The sequence below is a fragment of the Ursus americanus genome, chromosome 4 (genome assembly GCF_024610735.1).
Source record: "Ursus americanus isolate L20-20 chromosome 4, mUrsAme1.1.p, whole genome shotgun sequence".
In the NCBI taxonomy this organism is placed as follows: Eukaryota; Metazoa; Chordata; class Mammalia; order Carnivora; family Ursidae; genus Ursus; species Ursus americanus.
Window position 1 is genome coordinate 35474610 of NC_142130.1, and position 27621 is coordinate 35502230.

Here is a 27621-nt window from a genome sequence, read left to right on the forward strand (position 1 = left end):
CTCCTCAGTTTACCCGTGATCAGGTATACTTGCCCCTAAGTCTCTCCCTTAGAACACCTCCCTTTCCCTAGTCCCCTTGCTCAAACTCAATTCACCCTAAAAACACACTGTTCACCAGTGGAGAATGCTGATGCGGCAGGAAGAGATTCAGGACAAATGAAAATTTCATAGCCTAGGATTCAGTTAGTGTGTGGTCCTCCCTCCCACACTTATAAATGAATTAAGCTACCAGATTTCTTTCACGTTGCTTCTCTGCCAGTGCTTTAAAACAATTTGATAAACCATGTCACATATGAGACTTTCTATTCTGTGACCTCGGCTTGGCTGGCTTCAGTCCTTCTTTTTTGAAAGCACTGTTCAAAAAGAATTCCATCAAATTTAACAGTAACAATTATTTGTCCAAACTTTCGTTTGCGAGCACTTGGGAGTGAAGCAACTATTTATGTTTTACTTAATTTCTTAGTTATTTTTGATACTTCTCATACATTATCAGGCAAAAGGGAAGGGAGAGAACAACAGCAAAACACCCAAAAGCCTCTTCACACGTGCTGCCTGTGAATGCCTTAGACAAGGGCACTGACTTTTAACACTTTTACAATACTCCCTCAGCCTTCACTCATTCCATCGTTTATTTGATAAACGTGTATTAGGTACAAACTGTATTAGAGGCTAGTCATGGACAGGTGAGGCGAGGCGGGGCCTTCCACTTAGGAAGAGCTGTGATGACAGATTTGTACACATAACTTTGCAATTCAACCTAAGTACCGTCCCACGGTCACCCCACCACGATTCTCCAACCTTTGCCATTGACTGCGAATCTCCTCCTCACTAAGATCTTCCCGATCCCCGACTGTTCACTGGTTCCCCCTAGCCGCTAGGACTTCCAGGGAAAGACGGGTAGAAAACTACACTTCCCGTTAGCCTCTGCAGCGGGGCAGCAGAAGGAAGTGCGCAGGCGTGCGGGCCGGCCCCCGCGCGCAGGCGCACTGCGAACGCCCGCTGAGCTGGGTCTCGCTGCTGGGTGCGCGGCGGCGGAGAGCGAGGCCTGGTGAGCACCGGCGCTGGCCGGCTGTTGGAGCTCGTGCGCGGGAGAGGTACGGCGGGCCGGCAAGCGAGCGAGCGGCTAACCCCAGCATCGGCACCGGGATCGGTTGCCTTGAGCCTGGTGAGTGCGGGGCCCCGTGGCTCTGGCCCCTCCCCCTCTCACTGGCGGATCCGGCAGTCCTCGGCGGGACCTGGGAGAGGCCCCGGGGCGAGGGCGGGCGCCGGCCAGGCTCGGGCTCGCGTTCCTGGGCCCGGGCGCTCGCGGAGCGTCCGTGCGTCACGGTCCCGGCTGCCCTAACGGCCGCGCGGCCGGCGGAGGGGAGGGTGGGGGTGGGGAGCGCTGGTGTGATCGCCATCGGGAACGCCGGTCCAGGCGAGGCGAGGCGGGGCGGGGCGGCGCGGCGAGGCGGCGGGGCTGGAAGCGGCGCCGGGGACTGCGGGGCGCCGAGGCAGCGGGGCGGAGAGGAGGCGAGCGCTGAGCCTGCGCCGCGGCCCGGCGCGAGCGGGCGGGCGGGGGGCGGGGGTGGGCAGCGCAGAGTGCTGGGACTGAGGCAGGAGGGAGCAGGGGGCGCGTGTAGAAATCCTGATGGAGGTTGGAAGGGACCGTCTCGGGAATTCACAAGTTACAGCCCTAGCCGGAGCCGGTGGTTGGGAGGGAGGGGGGCGGGGGTGGAGACGGACGGCTGCAGTTTACAGATGTCATAACAACATGGGCCTGAAGCGGCTGACCGGGGTGTGGTAATTATAGGAATCACAGAACTTCGTCTGCATATAGTGTAAGTGGTTATGCGAGGGAAACTGCTAAGTATTAGATGAAGCGAAAATGGGAGGAGAAAACCGAAGGATGACTGGAGCCAGGGAAGTCGTTTTGAAGGAATGTTTTAGGTTGGAAAGGAAGTATTTAATGTGCCACTTTTAAGGGAAAGATTTCAAAATCATTGATTTTTTAAGTTTTAAATTCAGAATAAACAATTTGAAGTTTTTCTAAAACATGCTAATAAATAATATTCCTAACTTTTTCAGTCCTTTTTTCCTTTAAGAAACAGTTCCTTCAAAACCCCTGTTTCTCAGCAGTAGATGAGTAAGTGATTTTCCCCTCTCTTGTTGCTTTCAGGCTCATTCTTGACATTAACTTGTTCTTGTATTTGGAATATTTTGAAACGGATCCGGAAGTTGTTTCCCCTTCAAAATTGAGATGAAATTTTAACTTTACAAAGGAAAGTGATAATGAAGTTTATTGTATTTTTACTGAAATCATTTATTCTTGGGGGGCACTGTGTATACCTGATTGTAAGATGGAGGACTTCAGAGAAAGGAATGAACATTTGAGCCCCTTTCCAGGTATTGTGCTGAATACCCAGGGATAGTAAAACATCTAATCCTCACAGTAACTTTGAAGTAGATGTTAATTTTTTTGATTCTACCGACGAAAATGTAAAGGCCAGAGAAGTTGAATAACTTACCTAAGGTTTTCCAGCTCTTGTTGGAACCAGTCTTAGAACCCAAGATCACTGCCGTTTTAAGAATTATTTCTCAAAAAAAAAATTATTTCTCCTCTCCTTTCATACTTCTTCGTTGTATGTTTTAATGTTCATTCAGTGAATACTTAGTGATTGTGTGCTCTGAGACTAAAAACACAGATATGGCCAAAACACTTCACTATGTCATGGAAGTGATAGTCTGGAGGGTTAGACTAACATAATGAATACAGATATTAACTGCATGGAATTTTATCAGTTGTTATAATTGAGCAGGAACTGTAATGTACTCTAGTAAACAGCAGAGGAAGTTCAAATGGAATCAGAGGAGCCTTGAGGAATTTACAGTCTAGTAGAGAAACAAAACATATAGAAACCTAGAATAAACTAAATGACAGAAGTAAAAACCTCACCTGAAGTCAGTATACTTGCATTTTGTTACTTTAGGTCCTCTTCAGAGACGTGTGATTTAAAATTATGGACATTGACTTTTATCTAGGATTGGTACATAATAAAAGACAACATGAGGCACCTGGGTGGCTCAGTCGGTTAAGGTTAAGCTCTGCCTTCCGCTCGGGTCTTGATCCCAGGGTCCTGGGATGGAGCCCCACATTCGGCTCCTTGCTTAGCAGGGAGCCTGCTTCTCCCTCTCCCTCTGCCTGCTGCTCCCCCTGCTTGTGCTCTCTCTGTCAAATAAATAAAATCTTAAAAAAAAAAAAAGACACATGAAAAAGTCTTCGTTGCCATCCAACACACTTTCTAATTTATCTATTGGTCCTTATAAAGTAGATACTTCAGAGACAAAATTCTTTTTAAGACAAATTGATAGATGTTTTTTATTTTAAACAAATGACCGCTTTTCTTAGGTCATTTGTGTTTTGTAAGCCATCCTGTTGCTCTTTACACTTTGACTGTCAGGGGGTTCAGAGCTGTGTCCAATTTTTGTAATTTTCTTTAGCCTCAACTACGTTATAAACTATACCAGATAGTTTAGAATTTCTTTCAGTTGTTTCCTGGACTATTTTCTTTGTTCTTTGTTGCTCTCAATTTAGTTTCTACCTTTTCCCTTTCATTTGAGATTAAGGATTATATCTTGTTTTTAGCTCCATTGTTTTAGCACACTGTTTGCTAAATTAATGATTGTCTTGATTTATGATGTTTGTTTTAAGTCTGTCAGATTGTTTTTAGACATCTATATGAATACTTTGTATAAAAGCAATTAAGACTTTGGGCCATGCAAGTAAAAGTGACTTGACCTAGTGATAAAGGTAATTCCCTATTACTCAAAAGTCTTTGTTTTAAGATCGCTATACTCTGCAGGTATTATGAATTCAGCTATAATAATGGAAGAAAACGTTGGAAATGGTAAACAATTCAATTAGCTGATTGGGGCTGATTTCACTGTGTTCTTGCTGCAGTAAGCAGGAGATGGCCCCAGGCCAACGAGGGGCCAGATAGGGCCTGCATTAGAAAATTTTGAGGCCCTGCAGTGAAAGAGCAGGGATGAAGACTGATGGAACGTGCAGTACTGTTTTTTGTTTTTGTCTTTAAAAGATGTTACAACCCCACAAAACACAGATCGAAGTGATAAAATGTTTCTGACCTAGTATAGTAGATTAATTAGGACAGTTCTTGAAAGCAGGCAATAATCCAGAATGTGGATAATAGGGATAATCTTCTTCACATAACAAGAATAATGCTGCCCTTCATATACAAAGATAAGTCTGCTTACTCATCGTGATTGATTTTCCAGCATGAGGAGGGATATGTGCTGAGTTGTCCATGAGTCTCTGTATTCTGACCAACAAGGCAGCTTGGGGCCAGAATGGGGGCTTGTAGCTAGGGAACAGAAAGACAGGCAGGAGGGACTGACATCTGTTGATGGATCAAGCATTACATTAAGTATTTTCACTTAATTATCCTTGCAGAACCACTTTGAGGAGGTGGTTACATGTACAGGGGTGGTTAGGTAACTTGCCCTACTTCACATAGTACGTGATGGAGCTGGAATTCAAACAGGGCTATTTGTACTATGTTCACATCAGCCACTGAAGCTTGATTTTGTGTTGGTTTTGCAATTTAGTCTCCCAAGCAGAACAAACTAGGTGTAGTTCATTTAGCATCATGAAATGATACTGTGAAGATCTAATTTACTAAAAGCTGAAGAAAGACTGTTCAAGTCCTTGCTTTATTGCCATTAAAAATACATTTTTAAAATTAGAATACCTGTATAAAAACAACTGCCGCCTGTCCTAGTCCCTGCACTTTTAGAGCCCCTCCTTTTTTAAAGTAGGCTCCATGCTCTCATGACTCTTGAGTACAAAACCTGAGCTGAGATCAAGAGTCAGATGCTTAACTGATTGAGCCACCCAGGTACCCCTAACTCTTTTTTTAAAATCTGTTTACTCTCATATTAATAATTTGCTTCTGTTGCTTTTTCTTGATATAGCAATTTCAGGCATTATCTATTGACTTTCCTCCATGTATACGTACTGCCTCTCCCATCCTCCCAATATTGACATAGTTCTTTATTAAGTCAATATTCAGAGTGTTTACAGAATTATAGCTATGTAAATATTCACAGCTGAACCATGTAGTGTTTTATGATGTCATTTCTTCTGTTAACCAATTTGTGTTTTTCCAGGAGTTGATACTTTTTTTCCCTCCCTTCATTTCCTGAGATAGCTGTCCTGGAACTCTCCGCCCTTTTAATGCAGTCTGGACTGGTTACTTTTTAGGCCTACTTGCCACCTGTTATCCTGGAACTTCTCTTTACATGCCTCTTAAAATTCTCTTTGCCTCTCTTCTATATTGGGTCTCCTGTTTCCCATATTTTCTTAGCCTCCTGAGAAAGGGTACTGGGGAAGTAAAAACTTTCTGAGTGCATGATTGAAATAAATCTCTATTCTGTCTTAACATTTCATCAATAATTTGGCTGGGTATAAAATTGTAGGCTTAAAAAGTTTGGAAGTCATAGCTTGTTTTCTTGCATTCCAGTGTTGCTGTTGAAGTCCAAAACCATTCAGATTCTTTCTTTGTGACCTTCCCATCTTTCTAGAAACTTTTCGGATATTATTTTTAACCCCTGAAATTTCATGATAATGTGCCTAGATAGGTTTTGTTTGGTGTTTTGTTTTGTTTTGTTTTTTTAGGGCACTCCATGGATGCTTACAAACTGGAAATTTGTGTCCTTTAGTTCTGGAAAAACATTTTTTACTATTTTTTGGACTTGAGGTAAAAAATTTTTTTAAGTTAATTATGCTTCTCAGTTCTTGATGTACGATCATCAGACCGTACAGGGTTCTCTTTAAATTTTCCTTTCGTTTCTAAGCCCTACTTCCCCATTACCGTTTTCAGCAGGTATCCACTGCATTGTGATTGATATATTTCTTGATTGTATATGAATCATTGAATCACGGTGAAATATGTCGTGGTGTGTGTGTATTTAGTTTATGTATTATGTTATAGACCTTGTTCTGTTTCTTACTTTTTTTTGACTCAGCATTGTTTTGGAGACCTTTCTGTTTTGTGTACATACAGTTGGTATAATTCCCTAATATACATCTACCACATTTTATTTTTCTTTCCTACCTTTCTGGCATCAGAAATACACTGTGGTAAATACACTCTTACTTGTATATTATTATGGATCTGTGTGAGAAGTTCTCTGGGATATATACCTAGGAGTGGGGTTCCTGGGTCATAGAATAGTTTATGTGCTCACTAGACCTACAGGAGGGTTGTTGTTTGCCCACATCTCTGTCAGTACTTGGTTTTATTCAGCTTTCTAGTATTTGCCAGTCTGTTGGATATAAAGTAGGTATCTTATTTCAGTTTACATTCTCTGATTACTAGTGCGTTTGAGCATCTCTTGTATCCATTCAGGTTTTCCCTTTTGAAAATTGTTTTGCTCTTAGTTTCTCTTTCCTTTGGGTTGCTGTCTTTCTTTTTGATTGCAGAAGTTCCTTGTGGAATTTAGATTTGAACCATCTGTTGATTTTAGGCTTGGAAAATATATTCTCTAAGCCTATCGTTTTTCTGTTAATTTTGTTTATAGTGTCTTTCATTGAATGGGTATTCTAAATTTGATGCCTTGTTTCTTTGATAATCTCTTCCTCATCAGTTTTTTTGTTCGCTGTTGGGATTTGTATTATTTGGCTATTGGAACTCATAGGTTGTTCTTTTATTTTTATTTGATGTTTTTAAAAGATTTTATTTATTTGACAGGGAGAGAAAGAGTAGAAGCAGGGGGAGCGGCAGGGAGAGGGAGAAGTATACTTCCCACTGATCAGAGAGCCTGTTGTGGGTCTTGATCCGAGGACCCTGGGATCATGACCTGAGCTGAAGGCAGTCGCTTAACCGACTGAGCCACCCAGGTAACCCCTCATAGGTTGTTCTTTTAATTCTCTTTTTTTCCCCTCTTACTTTCCATCGCTTAGTCTTTTTTGTTCTGCTTCCTAAGAAATTTCCTCAGTGTTAACTTCCAAACTTTCTATTGAGTTTTTAATTTCTATCCACATTTTAATTTTCTTAGAACTCATTCTATGTTATAGTATCTTTATATTATTTCATAGGCACTATAAGCCTTTTGAAGATTTTAATGATTTTTTTTTTTTAGTTTTTCTTTTCCCCCCTTTTGCTCTGTTTCTTTTAAGTTCCTTTTTTTTGTTTCTATTGCCGTCTTTTCTCTATAGAGGCTTTCCCCAACCATAATCTTACATGGCTGTCCATTCGTATTTAAGAGTGAATTGCCAGAAACTGAATTGAAAACTCTATAGGTGTGACTTGGTAAAGGTGGCCATTTATGGGAGGAGGGGACGCTCATAGGTCTTTTCTCTTGGGCTGGTCAGTTTCCTTGAGAAAGAGAACCTCCAGTCTCTTGAGGGCAGGTACACCTGGCTGCTATGTTTTGAGAACCTATCTTAGAAAAAGAGCTGGGGTTTTCATCGTTCATTGTGTTCGTGTAATCCTGTTTTCTGTGTGGCATTTCACTCCCAACTTACTGTACTGGAGACCTCCATTTTGGAGTCTCTTTAGTTTGATTTCTTTAGAGTAATTCTCTCCACAAGTGTAGGGTGGGCGAGGGATGGTTGCCTGGTTCTGAACAGTGGGGGAGGAAAGCAGGCTGTGATGACTGTTCTGTAGACTTTGAGCTAACCTTCTAGTTTTGCTCCCTCAACCTTCAGAGATGCCTGTGAAGCCTTCTGCTTGTGGGCAGTGTGAATCCGCTCCTTTGCAAGTGCTTAGGCTTTAGAGTTCTCCGCTTTGCTGGTATAATACCATTTGACCATCTGTTTTATATTTTCTAACAAAGTTTTGACATCATATGTGATCCTCTCCTTTTCTCTCTATCCTGTGGGTCATTCCTTTAAAAAAAAAAGTTATAATTTTAGTGTTGATCAGTCTACCAAATTTACCATTTTATTTCTTTATATGGACTTCTAAAAAATTTTAAGTACAGTTGAAACAATATTAAATTAGTTTGTAAGCTCTTTATTTTCTGGTCTGTTCATTCTTTTCACAGCATTTGATGGACTGCTGTATGCTCACTCCTATGTGTAGTGTTGAAGATTCAAATCAAAATATCTGAGGGGGGCCTGGCTGGCTTGGTTGGTGGAGTATGCAGCTTTTGATCTCAGGGTTGTGGGTTCAAGTCCCATGTTGTGTGTAGAGATTACTTAAAATCTTAAAAAAATTAAAATTTCTGGGCATCGAGTTGTTAATATATCTTGGGAGGAACGGTACATCCTGTATGTGCCGCTGCTTAATTTGATATTTCAGTAATGAATATGAATTGGATTAAGGCAAGTTTGTGGTTTGTCTTTTTTAACATGAGGGAACTCGTTACACCATTTTTGGGAAAGATTTCTTAAAAAAAAAAAAATAATCCAAGGGGCTCCGGGTGGCTCAGTCAGTGAGTGGAGTGTGGACTCTTGATTTTGGCTCAGGTCATGATCTCAGGGTCCTGGTATTGAGCCCTGCCTCTGACTCTGCATTCAGCGAGGAGTCTGCTCTCTCCAGGATTCTCTTCCTATCCTTCTGTCCCTTACCTTCCCCTATCCTCCCAATGGGCATGTGTTCATGGGCTCTCTCTCTCTTTAAAGATTTTATTTATTTATTTGAGAGAAGGAGACAGCATGAGCAAGGGGAGGGAGAGCAAGGGGAGCAAAAGAGAGAAGCAGCGGGAGAGGGAGAAGTGGACTCACCCCTGAGCGGGGAACCTGACGCAGGCAATCAGGACCTGAGTTGAAGGCAGATGTTTAACCGACTGAGCCATCTAGGTGCCCCTCTCTCTCTTAAATAAATCTTTAAAGAAAAACTAAAAAAATAAAAATTAAAAAATTCCAACTACATAAAAGGGAAGAGGTAGTTTTAAAGTATTCCATCAGAACTTTGATGAAATAGCAAAACATTGAGTTGATAAAATTCTAGCCAAAGGTAACGAAATGCAGTGTTTTCAGTGTTTTAGGTAGGCTGGGAAGCTTCACTGTGGTAAATATATGCTTTCAGCTCTACTTTTTGAAAGTTTTTCTTATTGTATAAATAGTATATTGCTTACTATAGAAAATTTGGAAGATATAGAAAAATAATATTAACTTGCTCTTAAAATTTTTGTATACCACTTTAAGTTATGAAGTATTTTTAAAGGTATAGAGAAAATATAAGTTGGGTTTTTGTTCCCAACATCCGGATTTTTCATATGTTAGTATTTTCTCATTTCTCAGTATGTTGTCATTTCCATAACCAAGCCCTCATTTTGGAATTTTTAGGTTTACAATTTTTCACTGTAACAATCATACTGCAGTGAACAGTCTTATACATAACTGCTAATTTTGTTTCCTTTGGGTATATTCCAAAAGTGGAATTACTGAATCCTAGGGTATGGATTTCTAAAATCCTTAGTAAATATTTTCCTTTAAACGTTTGGCTATTGAGGTCTTTGGGGAACGTTGAAAGTTGGGAACCCATAGATACTGGAAGGTGAGGTCAGAATTCAGGGTCAAAGGTTATAGTCAACTGAATGGAAGAAAGTTTGAAGCTGGGACATGAAAGAAAGTAGGTATTTCTATTAGATTAATGTGGTTAGAGCTATAAGATGGAACCAGAGATGAGACAATGAATCATGTCTGCAGCATTGACTTTTTAGAGGAGAGACTTAAGGCAGTGTTTTTCAGACTTTGCCCCTGCTAGAATGTCATTAAAATAAAGGAACTCTTTGAATTATTTTGTAGGAAAAAAAATGGGTAGGATATTTCCAATTTTACTTTTCTTCTCTAATTTTTATTAAAATCTTTTAAAAGGGCCTGGTACCAACTTGATTAGAAGTTGGTAACAAATGAGTATTAATATTCATAAATGAACTAAAAGCTTTTTTATACTTAAATTCATGTATGCTTATACTTATAAAGCCATAACTTAATTTGTAATCATACTTTTTTGTCATGTTTTCTGATAAAATTATGCTTAATTTATATGATCAATTAAGTAAATTAATTAACTATATTAGCATTTTTTGGTGTCTCACAAAGAATATGTTGAATGTTAAATATTCCGAATTTCTAGTGTATGTTTGGGATTTACTGACTGGGTGGCTTAACTCAGCACACTAAATATATACTGTCTTGAATATAATAAAATATAAAAAGATCTACATTCAGTGTGTTGGGTATAGATTGGTGTAGAATGGAGAGAGTATTTATTGAATCAGTCAAGGCCAAGGGATCTTGTAGGACAAAAGTTCAAATTTGATTTAAGATGTGCTAAAGATTCATTTTAGGGCCTTAGGCATTGAAGTAATACAGTGAAAAAGGTGTTGAGATTAATCTGAGAGCTGTGTGAAGGATGACTTGAAGAGCAGATAGCCTGAGGTTAAGGAGGGGTGGGTTAGAGGTCTTGTGATTATATGGATGTAGGAAGACAAGGACCTGGACTAGAACAGTGGCAGTGAGAATAGACAGGAGCAGATAAAATCAAGCACTTTGGATAGAGTAATAAGGAAAACTTGATAATTAAATGGACATGAAGGAGGAAGTAGAAGATTTCATTCTGGAAGAGTAGAGTGCATTTGTATTTCACCACCAATTTTGCATCTCGTTTTTAGTTTTATTGCTTTCTGGGCTTTATTTCCTTAGAAAACATGAAAAATTAGGCATAATGACTTTATTCTAAAGGCTTCTGGTTCCTGAGAGGGTACTTTGAAAAGTTACTGACAGTAACTTAGGTGTTTTAATTAATTGTCTAGGTGATAATATCCTAAAAAATATTTGATTAGGATTAACAAAATTTTTCATACTATTTATTATTCCTCTTATAACCCTCTGTAGATTTTGTTTCATTTCTTTATTATCAAAGTTCCTTGGAATCCAACTTAAGCCTACATTTCAGCTGTATTTTGCATTATTTTTCAGTAAAGCTTTTGCTCCATTATAGTGTTTTTCAGTTGCAGATATATATCAGAATTTACTTGGGAATCTTTGAAAGAAAAAACGAAATACCAGAGACCTAGTATATGCTTCAGACTTACTCATCAAATTCTTTGGAAGGACAGTTGAGGTGTCTGTTTTTTTAAAAAGCTCTCCCACGTGACAGATAAAGTCCCCTTTTTAACCCACAAAGTGGGGGAACCAACCATCAATATGAGTGAATACATATTTAAGATTTTAAAATATAGACTTTATTTTTTAGAGTACTTTTAGGTTCGTAACAAAATTGAATGGAAAGTAGAGTTCCCATGTACCCTACTACCTTCCCCACCATCAACATTTGCATCAGATTGGTACATTTGTTAAAATGGAACCAATACTGGTACATCACTATCATCCAGAGTCCATAGTTTACATTCAGTTTACATTCATTCTTCACATTGTATATCTGTGGGTTTTGACAAATGTATTGTGACAGATATCCACCATTATAGTATCATTCAGAATAGTTTCTAAATGCCCTAAAAATCTTTTCTGCTCTGCTTTTCATCCCTCCCACCCCACAAACCCCTGGCAACCACTGATCTTTTAACTGTTTACATAGTTTTGCCTTTTGTAGAATGTCATATAATTGGAATCATACCCATGTGTTTTTTCAAAAACGTTCTCAACGTGACAGATACCCTGTCCCCCACAAAAAGGCAGGGAGGAGGGTATTATATTAAATAATCAATCTCATTAATGGATACTGGTATAGAAATTTTTCTTTTATGGTTTTTTTTTTAATTGAAGTAGAGTTGACACATTACATTAGTTTCAGGTATACAAGGTAGTGATTCTACAATTCTCTAACTGTGCAGTGCTCACCACAAGTGTAGCTACTGTATGTCACCTTACAACATTGTTACAGTACCATTGACTATTCCCTAGAATAAGTCATCAGTGTGACTTATTCACTCCCTGTCTGAAAGCCTGTATCTGCCATTCCCCTTCACTTCTTTTGCTCATGCCCCCGACTCCTCTCCCCTCTGGCAAACCACCAGTTTGTTCTTCATATTCATGGGTTGGGTTTGCTTTTTGTTTTGTTTGTTTGCTTGCTTTGTTTTTTAGATTCCACATATAAGTGAAATCATAGGGTATTTGTCTTTCTCTGAGTTATTTCACTTAGCGTGATACCCTGTAGGTCCATCTGTGTTGTCACAAAGTGGAAAGATTTTTTTTTTTTTTGGTGGTAGAGTAATAGTCTGTTGTGTATATATATACACACCATGTCTTTTTTATTCATTCATCTATCGATGGACATTCAAGTTCCTTCCATATCTTGGCTATTGTAAACAATGCTGCCATAAACATAGGAGTGCATCTATCTTTTCAAATGAGTGTTTCCATATTCTTTGGGTAAATACCCAGTAGTGGAATTATTGGATCATTTGGTGATTCTATTTTTATTTTATTTTATTTTTATTTTTAGATTTTATTTATTTATTTGACAGAGATAGAGACAGCCAGCGAGAGAGGGAACACAAGCAGGGGGAGTGGGAGAGGAAGAAGCAGGCTCATAGCGGAGGAGCCTGATGTGGGGCTCGATCCCACAACGTCGGGATCACGCCCTGAGCCGAAGGCAGACGCTTAACCGCTGTGCCACCCAGGCGCCCCTGGTGATTCTATTTTTAATATTTGAGGAACCTCCATACTGTTTTCTACAGTGGCTGCACCAGTTTGAATTTTCACCAAAAATTCGAAAATGCATGAGGGTTCCTTTTTCTCTACATCCTCACCGACAGTTGTTATTTCTTGTCTTTTTGATACTATTTTGACAGGTGGTGGGTAATATCTCATTGTGATTTTGATTTGTGGTATAGAAATTTTGGAGAAAATATTAACAGAGAATTTAAAAGGATGATACACCATGACCAAATGTGTTTATTCCAAGAATCAATCATTCAGTATTAAGAAATCTATTAATATCTCACCATATTTAAAAGGTCAAAGTAAATAAACTTGAGCATTTTAATAACCACCAAAAAAAGTCATTTGATAAAATTCAGCACACATTTCAGGTTTTAAAAACTAGTAAAATAAGTTTGGATGGCTGGTACTTAGATGTCATTTTTAAATTTTATTTATTTTATTTATTTATTTTTTAAGATTTTATTTATTTATTTGACAGAGAGAGAGACAGCCAGCGAGAGAGGGAACACAAGCAGGGGGAGTGGGAGAGGAAGAAGCAGGCTCATAGCGGAGGAGCCTGATGTGGGGCTCGATCCCATAACGCCGGGATCACGCCCTGAGCCGAAGGCAGACGCTTAACTGCTGTGCCACCCAGGCGCCCCTAGATGTCATTTTTTTTAAAGAGTATCTCAAAACAATATTGCAACACAACTGGAGCTCATAGATTGCTGGTAGGAATGCATGATGGTACAGCCACTTTGAAAAACAGTTTGACAGTTTTATAAATTTAGGCATATTCTTACCATATGACCCAGCAGTGTCATCCTAGGTTTTTACCCCCCAAAAATGAAAATATTTGTTCACACAAAAACCATATATGAATGTTTATAGTGACTTATTCATAATCACCAAAAACAGCAAGCCATCCAAATGTCTATCAAGTGGTGAATAGATAGTTTGTGGAATACAGTGAAATACAATTCAGCAATAAAAGGAATGAATTACTGATAGATAAAACAACATTGATGAATCTCAAATTAGTTAATACTGACTGAACAAAGCCACACTCAAAAGGCTACATACTGGATGGTTCCATATATTTTACTTTCTGGAAAGTGCAAAACTGTAGGGACAGAAAATACGTTATTGAGTGCCTGGGGTTGTGGAGGGAGTGGATTTACTAGAAAGAGACCTGACAGAACTTTTCATAGTAAAGAAAATGTTCTCTATTTGTGGTGGTATTTACTTAAATGTCAAGTTTTACTATATGTAAATTATAAATAATACTTAAGTAAACCTGGCTTTTAAAAAAGTACCCATATATCATGTTTAGTAACAAAACATTAGACATAGATCAAAACCAGAAATGAGATGAAAATGCCTGCTCTAACCTTTGTTGCTTAACATTGTAACTTTGTCCTGGAAGTACTAAATATTTTAAAATAGGAAGTGAAATGGAATACAAACATTAGAATGAGGAGGCAAGGAGCACCTGGGTGGCTCAGTCCTTAAGCATCTGCCTTTGGCTCAGGGCGTGATCCCAGAGTCCTGGGATCGAGCCCCGCATTGGGCTCCTCCGCTGGGAGCCTGCTTCTTCCTCTCCCACTCCCCCTGCTTGTGTTTCCTCTCTTGCTGGCTGTCTCTCTCTCTGTCAAATAAATAAAATCTTAAAAAAAAAAAAAAAAAGAATGAGGAGGCAAAAGTTACAATTTTTTAGAGATATTAAATATGGAGAGTGTCAGCTGAAAGTATCAAACAGAATTCAGTGGCTGATTTAATTCATTGGCTGGCTTAAAAAATTAATATATGTATAGTAATGAGTAATTTTTTCATATATAGACAGTAGCCAATTAGAATATAATGGAAGGAAATTTCGCATTTATCATAGCCACAAAAAAGATAAATGTAAATACATATTTAATTATTGATCAAGAAGACAGTATTATAAAGATGTTGAGTTTCCTTAATCTATGATTAAAATGTTATCTGAATATCCAGTGACTCTTTGTTTTCTTAAGGTGAAAAAGATTAGGGACGCCTGGGTGGCTCAGTCAGTTAAGCATCTGCTTTCAGCTCAGGTGGGATTGAGTCCCGTGTTGGGCTCCTTGCTAGGTGAGGAGCCTGCTTCTCCCTCTGCCTGTTGTTCCCCATGCTTGTGTGCGCACGCTCTCTCTCTCTCTCTCTGACAAATAAATAAATCTTAAAAAAAAAAAAAAGACAAAGGATTGGATTAAGGATTCTTAAATTTTTTGGCCTGGGAACTTCTTTACACTCTTAACTTATTGAGGACCCCAGAGAACTTTTGTTTATGTTGTTGTTTTATACCTGTTAATATTTATTGTATTAGAAATTAAAACAACATTTTAAAACACAGAAATACACAGCATACGTTCCATTAGGCATCAGAGTGATGATGTCATCATGTCATGAAGCTTCTGAAAAACTTATGAGTGAAAATGAAAAAGAAGCATATATAATGTCTTAGTATTATGAGAATAGTTTTCACGAGAAGCATTTTTTCACATGATATTGTCAAATATGGAAAAGTTTAAATCAGTCTTGAGTTAACGGTAGCGGTGGGGAAGTGATGCGCTCATATTCACTGGTGTACATTGGTGCAGTATTTTAGGGGGTACTTTGACTATCAGAATTTTAAGTGCACATACTTTAGATCTGTAGGTTCCACTGTTTAGAGTTCATTATTGGCTATAATTGCAGAATATATGCAAATACATGAAGGAGAATATTGGTTACAACGTGTGATAGAAAATTGGAGACAAGCTTAATTGTCAGTGGTGTTTAGGGTCTGGTCATTATGGTATAAAAATTACTATGTTAAAAAGAATTTAACTCTATAGGCATTGTATTGAAGGTTGTCTAGAGTTGAAGCAAAAGTGCAGAATTGTGTGTGTAATTTCCCATCAGTGTACAAAAAAACCAAAAGGATATGTGTATACTTGTATAACCAGTTTTTGAAAGGATACGCAGAGAACTTGATGGTGGTTACCTTTAGGCGGAGGTGTACATCTTCATTTATCTGTTTATATCCTTCCGTATGGTTTGTTTTTTTGTTTTTTAACATGAGCCTTTTTGTAATTTAGAAGGGAAGAATATTTCAGAGGCATGAGAACACTATATGGATGATAGAAATTATTAGTTTGAGCGATGGATCATTTGTGAGTTCTCAGATACCACAATTTAACAGAAAAAGAGAAAACAGGTGCTAGCATTTCTCGTGTCTGTGTACTTTCGAAGGAACAGTTGCTCTAATCAAATACGACTTACTGCTGTTCTTCATCAGTTCTATCTAATGTCTGTCCTTTAATTTGTACTCTTCTGTTTTGTGGGTCTTTCTCTTTTAACTTCAACTGCTGACATTTTATCTATCCTTCACAACCTAGCTGAAACACCATCTTCTCTATGGAACTATACCTCATCAGTTTAGTCAGAGGAGATCTTTTTTTGAACCTTTAGAGCTATTTATAGCCATTTCTTCATTACACAAATATCAGGTATGAGCTATATATGGGCTAGACAGTAGGAGTATGCTTTCATCTTCTCTTCACCTTAGAAGGTAATATCCCCATTGTGCAAATGAGGAAGCCAAGGCTCACAGAAGTTTGGTATTTTTTCTGCATCCCTGTGCTAAGAAGTAAATTTGAAAACAGAACTTTAAGGCCGGCTCTCTTCTGTGGACTTGCTTCTATGTCACTTTAATAAAAGGAAGCAAGTGAATAGTAGTTTGTATGAGCATTTCTTTCCTTTCACATTTTTTTATATTTGAAATTTTTTTTGCACTAATTTCAAGCTGATAGGAGTTTCAAGAAATGTACTAAGGTCCTCCTTTTGCCCTTCAGCCCCATTCCTCAGTTCATTTTGCCTTTTACTCCATTTGTTTTAGCTCTTATTCTTTCTCTCTGTATATGTGTATTCCTAACATTGTGTTCCCTTAATTGTGTGTCCGTCCAGTTCCATGTTGAGTACAGGCTTCCAGTGACTGAAGTCCAATCGGTTTTTGGTATTGTTAAACTATGTCTAGGTCTTGCCCTGTTACGGTAGGCTTTCTCCTTTCTTTGACCTAAAACTTCTAATTTTTGAACTTGCGTCATCATTGTAACACTGCTCTTACTATGCTGTGTTGTGATATTTCAGAGCCAAAATGCTGCTTGCTTCAGGAATCCACCTTTTTTCTCTAGATAATTTCTTAGCACCATTAAGTGATTTCTTCATAATTATTCGCAAATTCTCATTTATGTTCCCTCTGCCTTTCAGTCTGATAAAGCTCAATCTGACAGAATACCACCAGGTGTATATATTAGTCTGCTTGGGCAGCCATAAAAAGTACCACAGATTGGGTGGCTTAAATAACAGAAATTCATTTTATCCCAGTTTTGGAGGCTGGAAGTCCAAGATCATGGTGCCAACAGGGTTGGTTTTTGGTGGGGCTTCTCTTCCTGAGAGTGTGGATGACTGCCTTCTCACTGTTTCCTCACACGACCTTTTTTTGTGTGTACATACGGGATGGGGTTGAGGGCAGAGATCTCTGGTGTCTCTTCCTCTTCTTGTAAGGACACTAGTCCTACTGGATTAGGGCCCCACTCTTACGAACCCATTTAACCTTAATTACCTCCTTAAAGGCCCTATATCCAAATGTAGTCATTGAGTTAGGGCATCAGTATATAGTTGGTAGGGGGGAGCACAGTTCAGTACCTAACAGTTGAACATCAGGTTTATAACCAGGAACCTAGGTTCATATGCTTGCTGTATCTTGTATTAAGTGTGTAACCCTGGCCAAGTCACTTAACCTTTTTTAGCATCCTGAATCCTTAACTGTAAAGGATGAGAATAATTCTTGCCTTATATGTTTGTTAAGAGATTCAGGTAAAATAGATGTTGCAACATAGCACATTATAAATCAAATGATTCTCAATCCAGGCTTGCAGTAAAATCGTCTTAAAAATAACTTTTGTGAATTCCAGCCTGACGGCACAAGGAGCTCTACAGACCCACTCCCTAGTAAAAACTTGGACAAAACTTGAAAAAACAACTATTTAAAGCTTCTGGAAATGGCCCTAGGGCATACAATAAATGAGGAGCTTCCAGTTGGAGGGAAGGTTTTCTTGGGAGGAGCAGGACATCAGGATTTCTCACCCTGCTCCTGGCTGCCTGCTGCTGAGGCTAAGTTGTGGGTGTTTGTGGTGGAGAGGCAGAGGACTATCCTCTGTCCAGTCCCCACCTGTGGAACAGAGGCTCTACCTGGGTGCAGAGCTGCTGGGAGTACTGGGGAATAGATCATCTTTTCTGTTTTATAAGGTGTTGATTTCCTGTCCGAAGAGACAAGCTGAGAAGACCTCAGGCTGTCACCTACCCTCAACAAAATATTCCGCTCCTACAGAAGGGAGCTCTGAGAGAGGTGCGCTGTTGTCTGCACCCCCAGCTTGAGGGTCTGGTTCAGAGATTTGGTTGGGTGGTTAGGGGGAGAAGCAGGTCATAAAATATTTCCTAATCTCTTCTTCAAGGGATTGTCTTCCAAGGGAGCCCAGATAAGAAAAATAGCTTACTTCTCAGCAGAAACAATGGAGGCCAGAGGCAGTGTAATAATATATCCTAAGTACTCAAAGACAAATACAGTCAACCAAAAGTCCTATGTATCCAGCAAAGCTATCTTTTAAAATGATAGTGAAATGAAGATTTTTCCCAGATAAACAGGAACTGAGAGAGTTTATTACTAGCAGATCCACGTTGCAAGAATGCTAAAGGAAGTTCTTTAAGCTGAAAGCAAGTGATCCCAGATGGTAATTTGAATCCATAGGAACAAAGAGTACATAATTCAAGGTAATTATGTAATTTTAAAAGAGAATATAACTACATATTTTTTCTCCTTTTTACTTAAAACTGATTTAAAAAGCAGTTGTGTGGGGTCTGTGGGTGGTGCAGTCAGTTAGGCTTGCAACTCTTGGTTATGCTCAGGTCACAATCACAGGGTTATGAGATGGAGCCTTGTGTTGGGCTTGCGCCTAGCATGGAGTCTGCTTCAGATTCTTTCTCCCCATGCCCCTCCTGCTTGTGCTAGCTCTAGCTCTCCTTCTCTCTCTCTCTAAAATAAATAAATACATCTTCTAAAAAAGCAGTTGTATAAAATAATATGTGTATAATGTGTTCTTGGGTCTATACGCTGTAGAAATGTAGTATATTTGTAATGTATCTGTCAATAGCAGCATATAGGTAAGTGGAGGCAAAGCTATATCAAGCTAAGGAAATGACTATAGGTGATAAAGTCATAATTATAGTGCATGTTGGATTTGTAACAGTAAATGTAATATGTATCACAACGGTGCCATCAAATGGAGGAAAAGGTAATAGAACTATATAGCGTAACATTTCTGTATCTTACTGGAATTAAGCTAGTGTAAGTCTGAAGCTGCTGTAAGTCTGAAGTTAAAATGTATATGGTAAGCCCTTGAGCAGCCCCTAGGGAGAAAAACAAAAACAAACAAAACAGTGAAAAGGTCATTAAAGAAATTTTAGTGCTTCATTAGAAAATACTCAATGTAAAACAAGCAGTCAAGAGTAATAAAGGAGCGAAAAAAAAATTAGATACATAGAAAATAAAAAAACAGTCATAAATCAACTATGTAAGTAATAATATTAAACATGAATTGATTAAACTATATAATAAAAAAAGGCAGAGATTGTCAAAGTATCCAACTATATGCTCTTTACAAGAGATGTACTTTAAGTTGAAAGATACAAATACATTGAAAGTATAAGGATGGAAGAAGATGTATTATGCAAACAACCACCACAAGAAACCTGGAGTGGATGTACTAATATCAGAAAAAATAGACTTTATTTTATTTTATTTTATTTTATTTTTTTAAATATTTATTTGACTGAGAGGCAGCGAGAGAGGGAACACGAGCAGGGGGAGGGGGAGAAGCAGGCTTCCCGCTGAGCAGGGAGCAGGATATGGGGCTCAATCCCAGAACGCCGATCCCAGAACGCTGGGATCATGACCTGAGCCAAAGGCAGGTGCTCAACGACTGAGCCACCCAGGCGCCCCAGAAAAAATACACTTTAAAACAAAAAATGTTACTAGAGATAAAAAGGGATGAAAGAGTCAATCCACTACAAAGATAAAAGTTACAAGTATATATGTACCTAATAACAGCACCGAAATACAAGAAGTAAAATCTGACAGAAATGAAGAGAAAGATAGACAATTTAGCAGTAATGGTTGGGAGACTACAATATCCCACTTTAAGTAATGGACAAAACAGCTAGGCATAAGATCAACAAAGAAGCCACACCATAAACCAACTAGAGCTAGCAGACATCTGTGGAACACCACTGCCACCCAGCAACAATAGAATATATATATTCTTCCCAGTGAATGTGGGACATTTTCAAGGATAAACCATAAGCTAGGCCACAAAGCAAATCTTAAAAGGATTGAATAATACGAAGGTTGTTCTCTGACCAAGTGGAAAGAAATTAGAAATCACTAACAGAAATTTGGGGAACTCACAAATATGTGGAAATTAAGATATTCCCAAATAACCAGTAGGTCAAAGAAGAAATGAAAAGAGAAATCAGAAAATAGTTTGAGATAAATGAAAATGAAGTTACCACTTAAGAAAACATGGGATACAGCTAAAGCAGTGCTTACAGGGAAACTTCAAGTAATAAATGCTTATATTAAGAAAGAAGGAAGATATCACTTAGATCAACAACTAACGTTCCACCTTAAGTTACTGGGAAAAAAAAGAACAAAGTAAACCTAAAACAAGCAGAAGGAGGGAAATAATAAAGATGAGAGTAGAGATTAATGAACTAGAAAATAAAAAAAAAAAGATTAAGGAAACCAAAATCTGCTTCTTTGAAAAAAATCAACAAAATTGGCAAACCTTTAGCCAGATTAACATAGAAAAAAAGAGCACTTAAATTACTTGAATCCGAAATAACAGAGGGAACATTACTACTGGGATTACAAAAAATGGAAAGGATTGTAAAGGAATACTATGAACAACTGCATACCAATAACTTAACAGCTTAGATAAAATGGAGAATTTTTAAAATATTTATTTTTGAGAGAGCAAGCATGAGGGGGGGAGGGACAGAGAGAGAGGGAGAGAAAGAGAATCTCAGGCAGACTCTCTGCTGAGTGTGGAGCCCGTCACAGGATTCGATCTCACAGCCCTGAGATCATGAGATATGACCTGAACCGAAACCAAGAGTGGGACGCCCAACCAACTGAGTCACCAAGGCCCCCTAAAATGGACAGATTTTTAGAAAGACAGCTGCTGAAACTGACTTACATAGACAAACTGAATAGACCTTAGCAAGTGAAAAGATTGGATTAATCATAAAGCTCTACCCACAAAGAAAACCCCAGGCCCATGTGGCTTCACTGCTGAATTCTACCAAACACTTAAAGAAGAATGCTAACTCTTCCTAAAAATTGTGAAGGGGAACACTTCCCAACTTATTTTATGAAGCTAGTATTAGTGTTACCCTGATACTAAAGACATCACAGGAAAACTACAGACCACTCTCTCTTATGAAGATGAACACAAAAATCCTCAAAATACTAGCAAACCTAATTCACCAGCATATAAAAAGAATTTTACACCAGGACCAAGTGGCATAATATCCCAGAAATGCAAGGTTAGTGTAAAGTTCACAAACCAATTAATATAACGTGTCAGGAAATAAAAAACAAAAGTCACATTGTTCTCGTGATAGACACACAAAAAAATTGACACATCCAACACCCTTTAAATGATAAAAACACTCAAAAAACGAGGATTAGAAGGGACCTTCCTCAACATGAATAAAGGCATACCTATGAAAAATTCAAAGATAACATCATACTTAATGGGGAAAACTGAACACTTTTTCCCTACAATCTGGAATAAGAAAAGAGTGTCTGCTTTCTCCATTTTTATTTGACATTATATTAGAGGTTCTAGCTATGGCAATTTTGGGAAAAAAATAAGGAAAAGAAAGAAAAATACACAAAGGCCTCAAGACTGGAAAGAAAGAAACAAAACTGTCTCTGGCAGATGATTATGATTTTGTATGAAATGTCTTAGAAAATCCTAAGGAATCCACTAAAAAAATATTAGCACAATACACAAGTTCAGCAAAGTTGCAAAATACAAAATCAGTATACAAAAATCAATTGTATTTCCATAGACTTGTCATGAACAATCCAAAAGTGAAATTAAGAAAGAAATTCATTTACAATAGCATCAAAAAAATGAGAATAGGAATAAATTCAACAAAAGAAGTATAAAACACTGAAAACCACAAAATATTGTTGAAAGAAACTAGAGAAGATCTAAGAAAAAAGTATCCTGTCTGTGGATTGGAAGATTTAACATTAAGATGGCAATACTCCCCACATTGACCCACAGATTCAGTGTAGTCCATATCAGAATCCCAGCTGACTTTGTAGAAATTGACAGACTGATCCTAAAAATCATATGGAATTGCAGGGTGTCTAGAAGAGCCAAAACAGTCTTGAAAAAGAATAAGATAGGAGGACATATACTTCCTGATTTCACAACTTACTACAATAATGTCAGTCAAAATTGTGTTGAATCAGCACAAGCGTATACAAACAGATCAATGGAATAGGAGTGAGAAATAAAACCATATAGATGTGGTCAATTTGTTTTTCAACAGGGGTGTTAGGACCATTCAATGGAGAAAGAATAGCCTGAATTCAACAAATGGTGCCTGGAACGAATGGGTAGCCATATGTGAAATAATGTAGTTGGACCCTTACCTTGTACCGTAAATAATAATTAACTCAAAATAGATGACAGACCTAACTGTAAGAGCTAAAACTTTAAAACTCGTAGAAGGAGACTTAGGATTAAGAATCCCTAAGTATGACACTAAAAGCATGAGCAACAACAAAAAAAATAGATTAATTTGGACTTCATCAAAATTAAAAACTTTTGCGCTTCAAAGGACACCATTAAGAAAGTGAAAAGAAAACCTATAGAGTGAAAGAAAATATTTAAAAACTATATATCTGATAAGGGACTTTTTCTTTTCTTTCTTTTTTTTTTTGTAAGAGATCCGTTAATTTTTAGAGAGAGAGCACACAAGAGGGATAGGGAAGCAGACTCTGTGCTGAGCAGGGAGCCTCACGTGGGGCTTGATTCTGTGACGCTGAGATCATGACCTGAGCTGAAACGTCAGGAGTCAGATGCTCAACCAGTTGCTCCACTCAGGCATCGCTCTGATAAGGGACTTATATCTATAATATATAAAGAATTCTTGGGGCGCCTGGGTGGCACAGCGGTTAAGCGTCTGCCTTCGGCTCAGGGCGTGATCCCGGCGTTATGGGATCGGGCCCCACATCAGGCTCCTCTGCTATGAGCCTGCTTCTTCCTCTCCCACTCCCCCTGCTTGTGTTCCCTCTCTCGCTGGCTGTCTCTATCTCTGTCGAATAAATAAAATCTTTAAAAAAAAAAAAAAGAATTCTTTTAATGATGAAAAAAAGACTTTAAAAATGGGCAAAGAATCTGAATAGACTTCTTTTGTTTTAATGGAAGATATACAGTTAGAAAATAAATATGTGAAAGGACAGCAGACACCAAAAATTGTGATAGTGGAGAAATTATCAGCCCTCATACACCGCTGGTGGGAACGTAAAGTAGTGCAGCACTTTGGAAAAATAGTTTGGCAGTTCCTTAAACGATGAAACAGAGTTACCGTGTGACCCAGCAGTTCAATTCCTAGGTATATGCCCGAGAAAAATGAAAATATACGTCTACGTAAAAACTTGTCCACAGATGTTTATGGAAGCAGTATTCATAATAGCCAAAAAGTGGAAAGAACACAAATGTCTTGATGAGATATAAAATATAATGGGATATCTCGTGTGATGGGATATTATTCAGCCATAAAAAGGAATAAAGTACAGATATATGTTGCAACATAGATGAACTTTGAAAATATAATAAGTGAAAGAAGCCAGGCACAGAGACCACGCGTATGATTCTATTCATATGGAATGTCCTGAAAAGGAGTGATAGCCAAATGGTACAGTTTCTTTTTGAGGTGATGAAAATGTTAAAAAATTGACTGTGGTAATGGTTTGCCCATTGATGTGAAAATACGAAAGCTGTTGACTTGTACATTTTGATAAAGCTGTTAAAAAAAATAACCATTTCTGGTGTCCTTATTCAGTGAGGTTGGGCATGTATATGTTTAAAAGGCTGAGCTGTTAGAATAACAGCTCTTTACCATAAGCCAAGCTTATTTGTTCTCTTCCTTTCTCTCATTTTTGTAGAAAACATGACTACCCCAGGAAAAGAGAACTTTCGCCTGAAAAGTTACAAAAATAAGTCCCTGAATCCTGATGAGATGCGCAGGAGGAGGGAGGAAGAGGGACTGCAGTTACGCAAGCAGAAAAGAGAAGAGCAGGTAAATCCTTTACCGTTATTCATTTATTTTGAAGAACTTAATTTTCCATTTTAAGCCTGAAACCACTTTATTTTAATTTTGACAGTGTTAGGTATGTGTGTGTATGTAAATATATATCCCCGCCATCATAAAATCAGTGCGTTTTGGGGAGTGGGGAAGAGGAGGTGATGAAAAGCAGAATACAAGAATAAAGAAATCTCTTAGGTTCTCGTATTTGCAGTACAACGACTCTTTAATATTTTGGCCTATTTGTTTTTAGTGTATTTTATTTTTTTAAAGTTGCTTTTTTAAAACTTGCTGAAGATTTTATATGTGCATGTTTTTAATGAATTATCAAGTGAATCTTTAATATGAAAATTTGTAAACTTACAGAATTAAAGGATAGTGAACTTCATAAACTCATCCGTTGTATTCAGTAATTGTCAATAATTTGCTGTACTTGCTTCATGTCTGTCTTTACATTTCTTTATTATATCCTATTTTAAAGCAAAAATCTCAAGAATATGTCTTTTTACCCCTGAACTAATTCTGTATGATTCATTAGGACATTAATTTTTGATTTCTTTTTTTTTTTTTTTTTAATTTTTGGTCATTTTTAACTCGAGAACGTCTGAACATCTACAGGATTGGGACTAACTCTCATGTTACCTTCCTCTAAAAATGCCTAGAATGAATGCCTAGAATTTCTTTTGGCAAAGAAATTTAAAGACACTTAGGTGACTTTTTTTTTTTTTTTTTTTTTTTTTTGCTAAGGAGAGACTTTTGAGCTTGGAAGGACCATTTGATCCTCACGCTACAAAAGCTCCATAAAAGGCAAATGAATGAGTCACAATCTTTCATACCTGAGAAGTAAGGTAATCTCATAAATATTTTGCAGTTATAGTGAGCTGGTCTCAAAATACACTGTTCTTTTGAGTAACACTGCACTGGAAAATCCAGTTTTGGTTAAAGTCCAAGAGTACATTACAACCTCAATTTTTTTTTGTTTTTTGTTTTTGTTAGGGCTGTAGATGTTTGACTCAAACACTTATTATTTTTTGGGAAAGAGAGTTTGTAATATTATAATAGAGTTTATATCAAGTGCAGTAAATTAAGAGTTATCACTTATTCATAAAAGGATGAGTTTTTCTTGGTTTCTTGTTACCTCTTATTCATCTCTGTGTCTTATTTGAAATGGAAACTTTTCTTTGAATTAACTTTTGTATTAGCTTCTATTTTGGAGGTAAATTCAGAAATCATCATAACATTGTTACATATTTATATTTGCATATGTGAATGTGAATACATGAATATATACACATGAGCCCAAGCATAGGTCTAAATATAACTACCAGCTTATGCATCATATTTGGCATAAAGCCAGTTGAAGATGTAATAATGATCTTCTGCCATTAACAGTGTTCATTTTATTCTCTTCTTGGTGATGGGTGATGTCATGTAATTAGACTTTATTATAAAGTTTATATAAATAAAATAAATTTTTCGTATTCACTTACCTGCCTGAAGACCAATGGTCTGTATCCTTAATATAGCAGCTGGCAAGTATGGCCCCATGTATTGGACTAAAAATATTTGTGGTTGAAATTCTATCATGTTCATCGTATGAGATCTGAAATTGTGCTATGGCTTTAATAAGTTTCTATGATAAGTTTTTGGAATATTGCTCTATTTAAAATCTTAATTTTTTTATTTTGTATGTATTATGTAGAGAGAACTGGTAAAACCAGGCAGGCTTCTTAATATCATAATAGTACTTATTTCATGCCTACTTTGTAAAATAGTAAATATCAGTAAAATATAGATTCATTACGTACTGTTTATATTTTCACAGTTTCTTTGTCATCGGGAAAAGTCACAAGCTTAAGCCAGCTGAAGAGGTAGATGTGAGGGTAGCACAGGAATTGATGTTGCCAAGTGCACAAAAAATAACTGCATCTTTGAGGGCTATCCTTTTATCAGATTAACATTTAATTTTTGTTATATCTAGGCAGCACTTTATAAATGACCTCTATCCATTTGGCACTTACAGACCAATCTAAAATTTATTTTTGGCAAAAATTTTACTAGTTGGTGTCATTCTGATTGAACCAGTACTTATAAATTTGAATTAAGCAGACTCCTGTTAATTCAGAGTGAATAGGTAACCTAGTGCTAATGAAAAGTTAATAAAACCCATCATGATGAAGAAGGGAGGTTTGCTTGATGTTTTTAGTTAAAAGAAATACCTTGTGAAGTGAGCAAGTTGGGAAACTTGTGGATAGGCAACTTTCCCCATTGATTAACTTGGTTGACAGGTTCAGTCAACATGTCTGTAGATAAGGTGTATAGATCATGATTGTTTTGGCAGTTTTTTCTTTTTGATTGTTTTTTTTAAAGATTCTATTTATTTGAGAGAGCACAAGCAGGGGGCAGGGACTGAGGGAGAGGGAGGAGCAGACTCCCTGCTGAGCAGGGAGCCAGACATGGGGCTCCATCCTGGGACCCCAAGATCATGACCCAAGCCGAAGGCAGCTGCTTAACTGGCTGAGCCACCCAGGCATCCCAGTTTTTTCTTTTTTAAAACCTGTTTTTCTCTGAAAAACACAGTTGAAAAAGTTAAATAGTACTACAGTACTTGAAACCATACCGCTAGTGTTCTGGTCTCATTCCCAAGTAGACCACTTCCAATCCTCTTGGCTATTTATTTATCAATTTAAAATATTATCTGTTTATATTCTGGTACGGTAGGTGAAGATTTAAGCTCTTACACTACTTTTCCCTTGCATGTATTCTCAGTATAGTTATACTACAGTATGTAAGTATTATTTATTGCTGAACTGAATGGTATCCCACGGTTACATTTCCTTTCTTTATACTTTGTTTTTCCCGGAGTCGGTTGTCTGATTTTTTTACCTGCTTGGCTTCATATTCCTGCCTGTCTTTTCATTCTCTTCTACAGCTCTTTTAGATTATTTTTATCTGATTTGCTATGTGGTTAAACTTCTCAGGTAATTTATCAGTTCCATATTTTTCTTAAAACACACGTATACACACGAAACCCAGTTCTGTCCTAGAAAGACTTAGGATTGGCGAAATACCTTGTATCAGTGAGCACCCCTAGGACCTTGAGATATTGTGGTCATTAGAGAATTTTTCTCTCGGGACCAAGTCTTCTTGGAAAAACCACCTGATTCTTTAGAGATAGGGAATATTCAAGGCGAACGTGTAGTATTTTTTCATAACATAGAGCAGGGAGGTTTAAGACCATCAAAACTTGTGTTGAAAAGACTCAGGAGTTAGCTTGTACAGGCTCCCATTAGCCGTATTGGGGTATTTTGAGTATTAGGGCACTTGGAGGACTTCCGCTTCCAGCCAAAGTAGAATAGCAGGGCCCAGATTTACCCTATTACCTGAAACAAACCAAGATTAAACAGACAAAATACATGAAACAGGAGTTCAAGACATCAGACATTAACCAGAGAAGGACAGTGATCTCTAGAGATAGGAAGCCAGTGAGACAAGCCCTATGATTGATTGCTTCAGCTTACTGCCCAAGAGAGTTTCCAAGTTGCAAGTTGCAA

The 27621-nt window shown here is 37.8% G+C and overlaps 1 protein-coding gene across 1 annotated transcript in view; it reads left to right on the plus strand.

Moving 5' to 3' along the window:
• The first annotated feature begins 978 nt into the window (after positions 1-978).
• Positions 979-27621, plus strand: part of KPNA1 (karyopherin subunit alpha 1) — a 71026-nt gene continuing 44383 nt past the window's right edge. The window contains exons 1-2 of the mRNA XM_045812746.2: positions 979-1165; positions 23928-24061. Coding sequence (XP_045668702.1) covers positions 23933-24061 — 129 coding nt within the window. The 5' untranslated portion in view covers positions 979-1165; positions 23928-23932. The remainder of the gene's footprint in view (positions 1166-23927; positions 24062-27621) is intronic.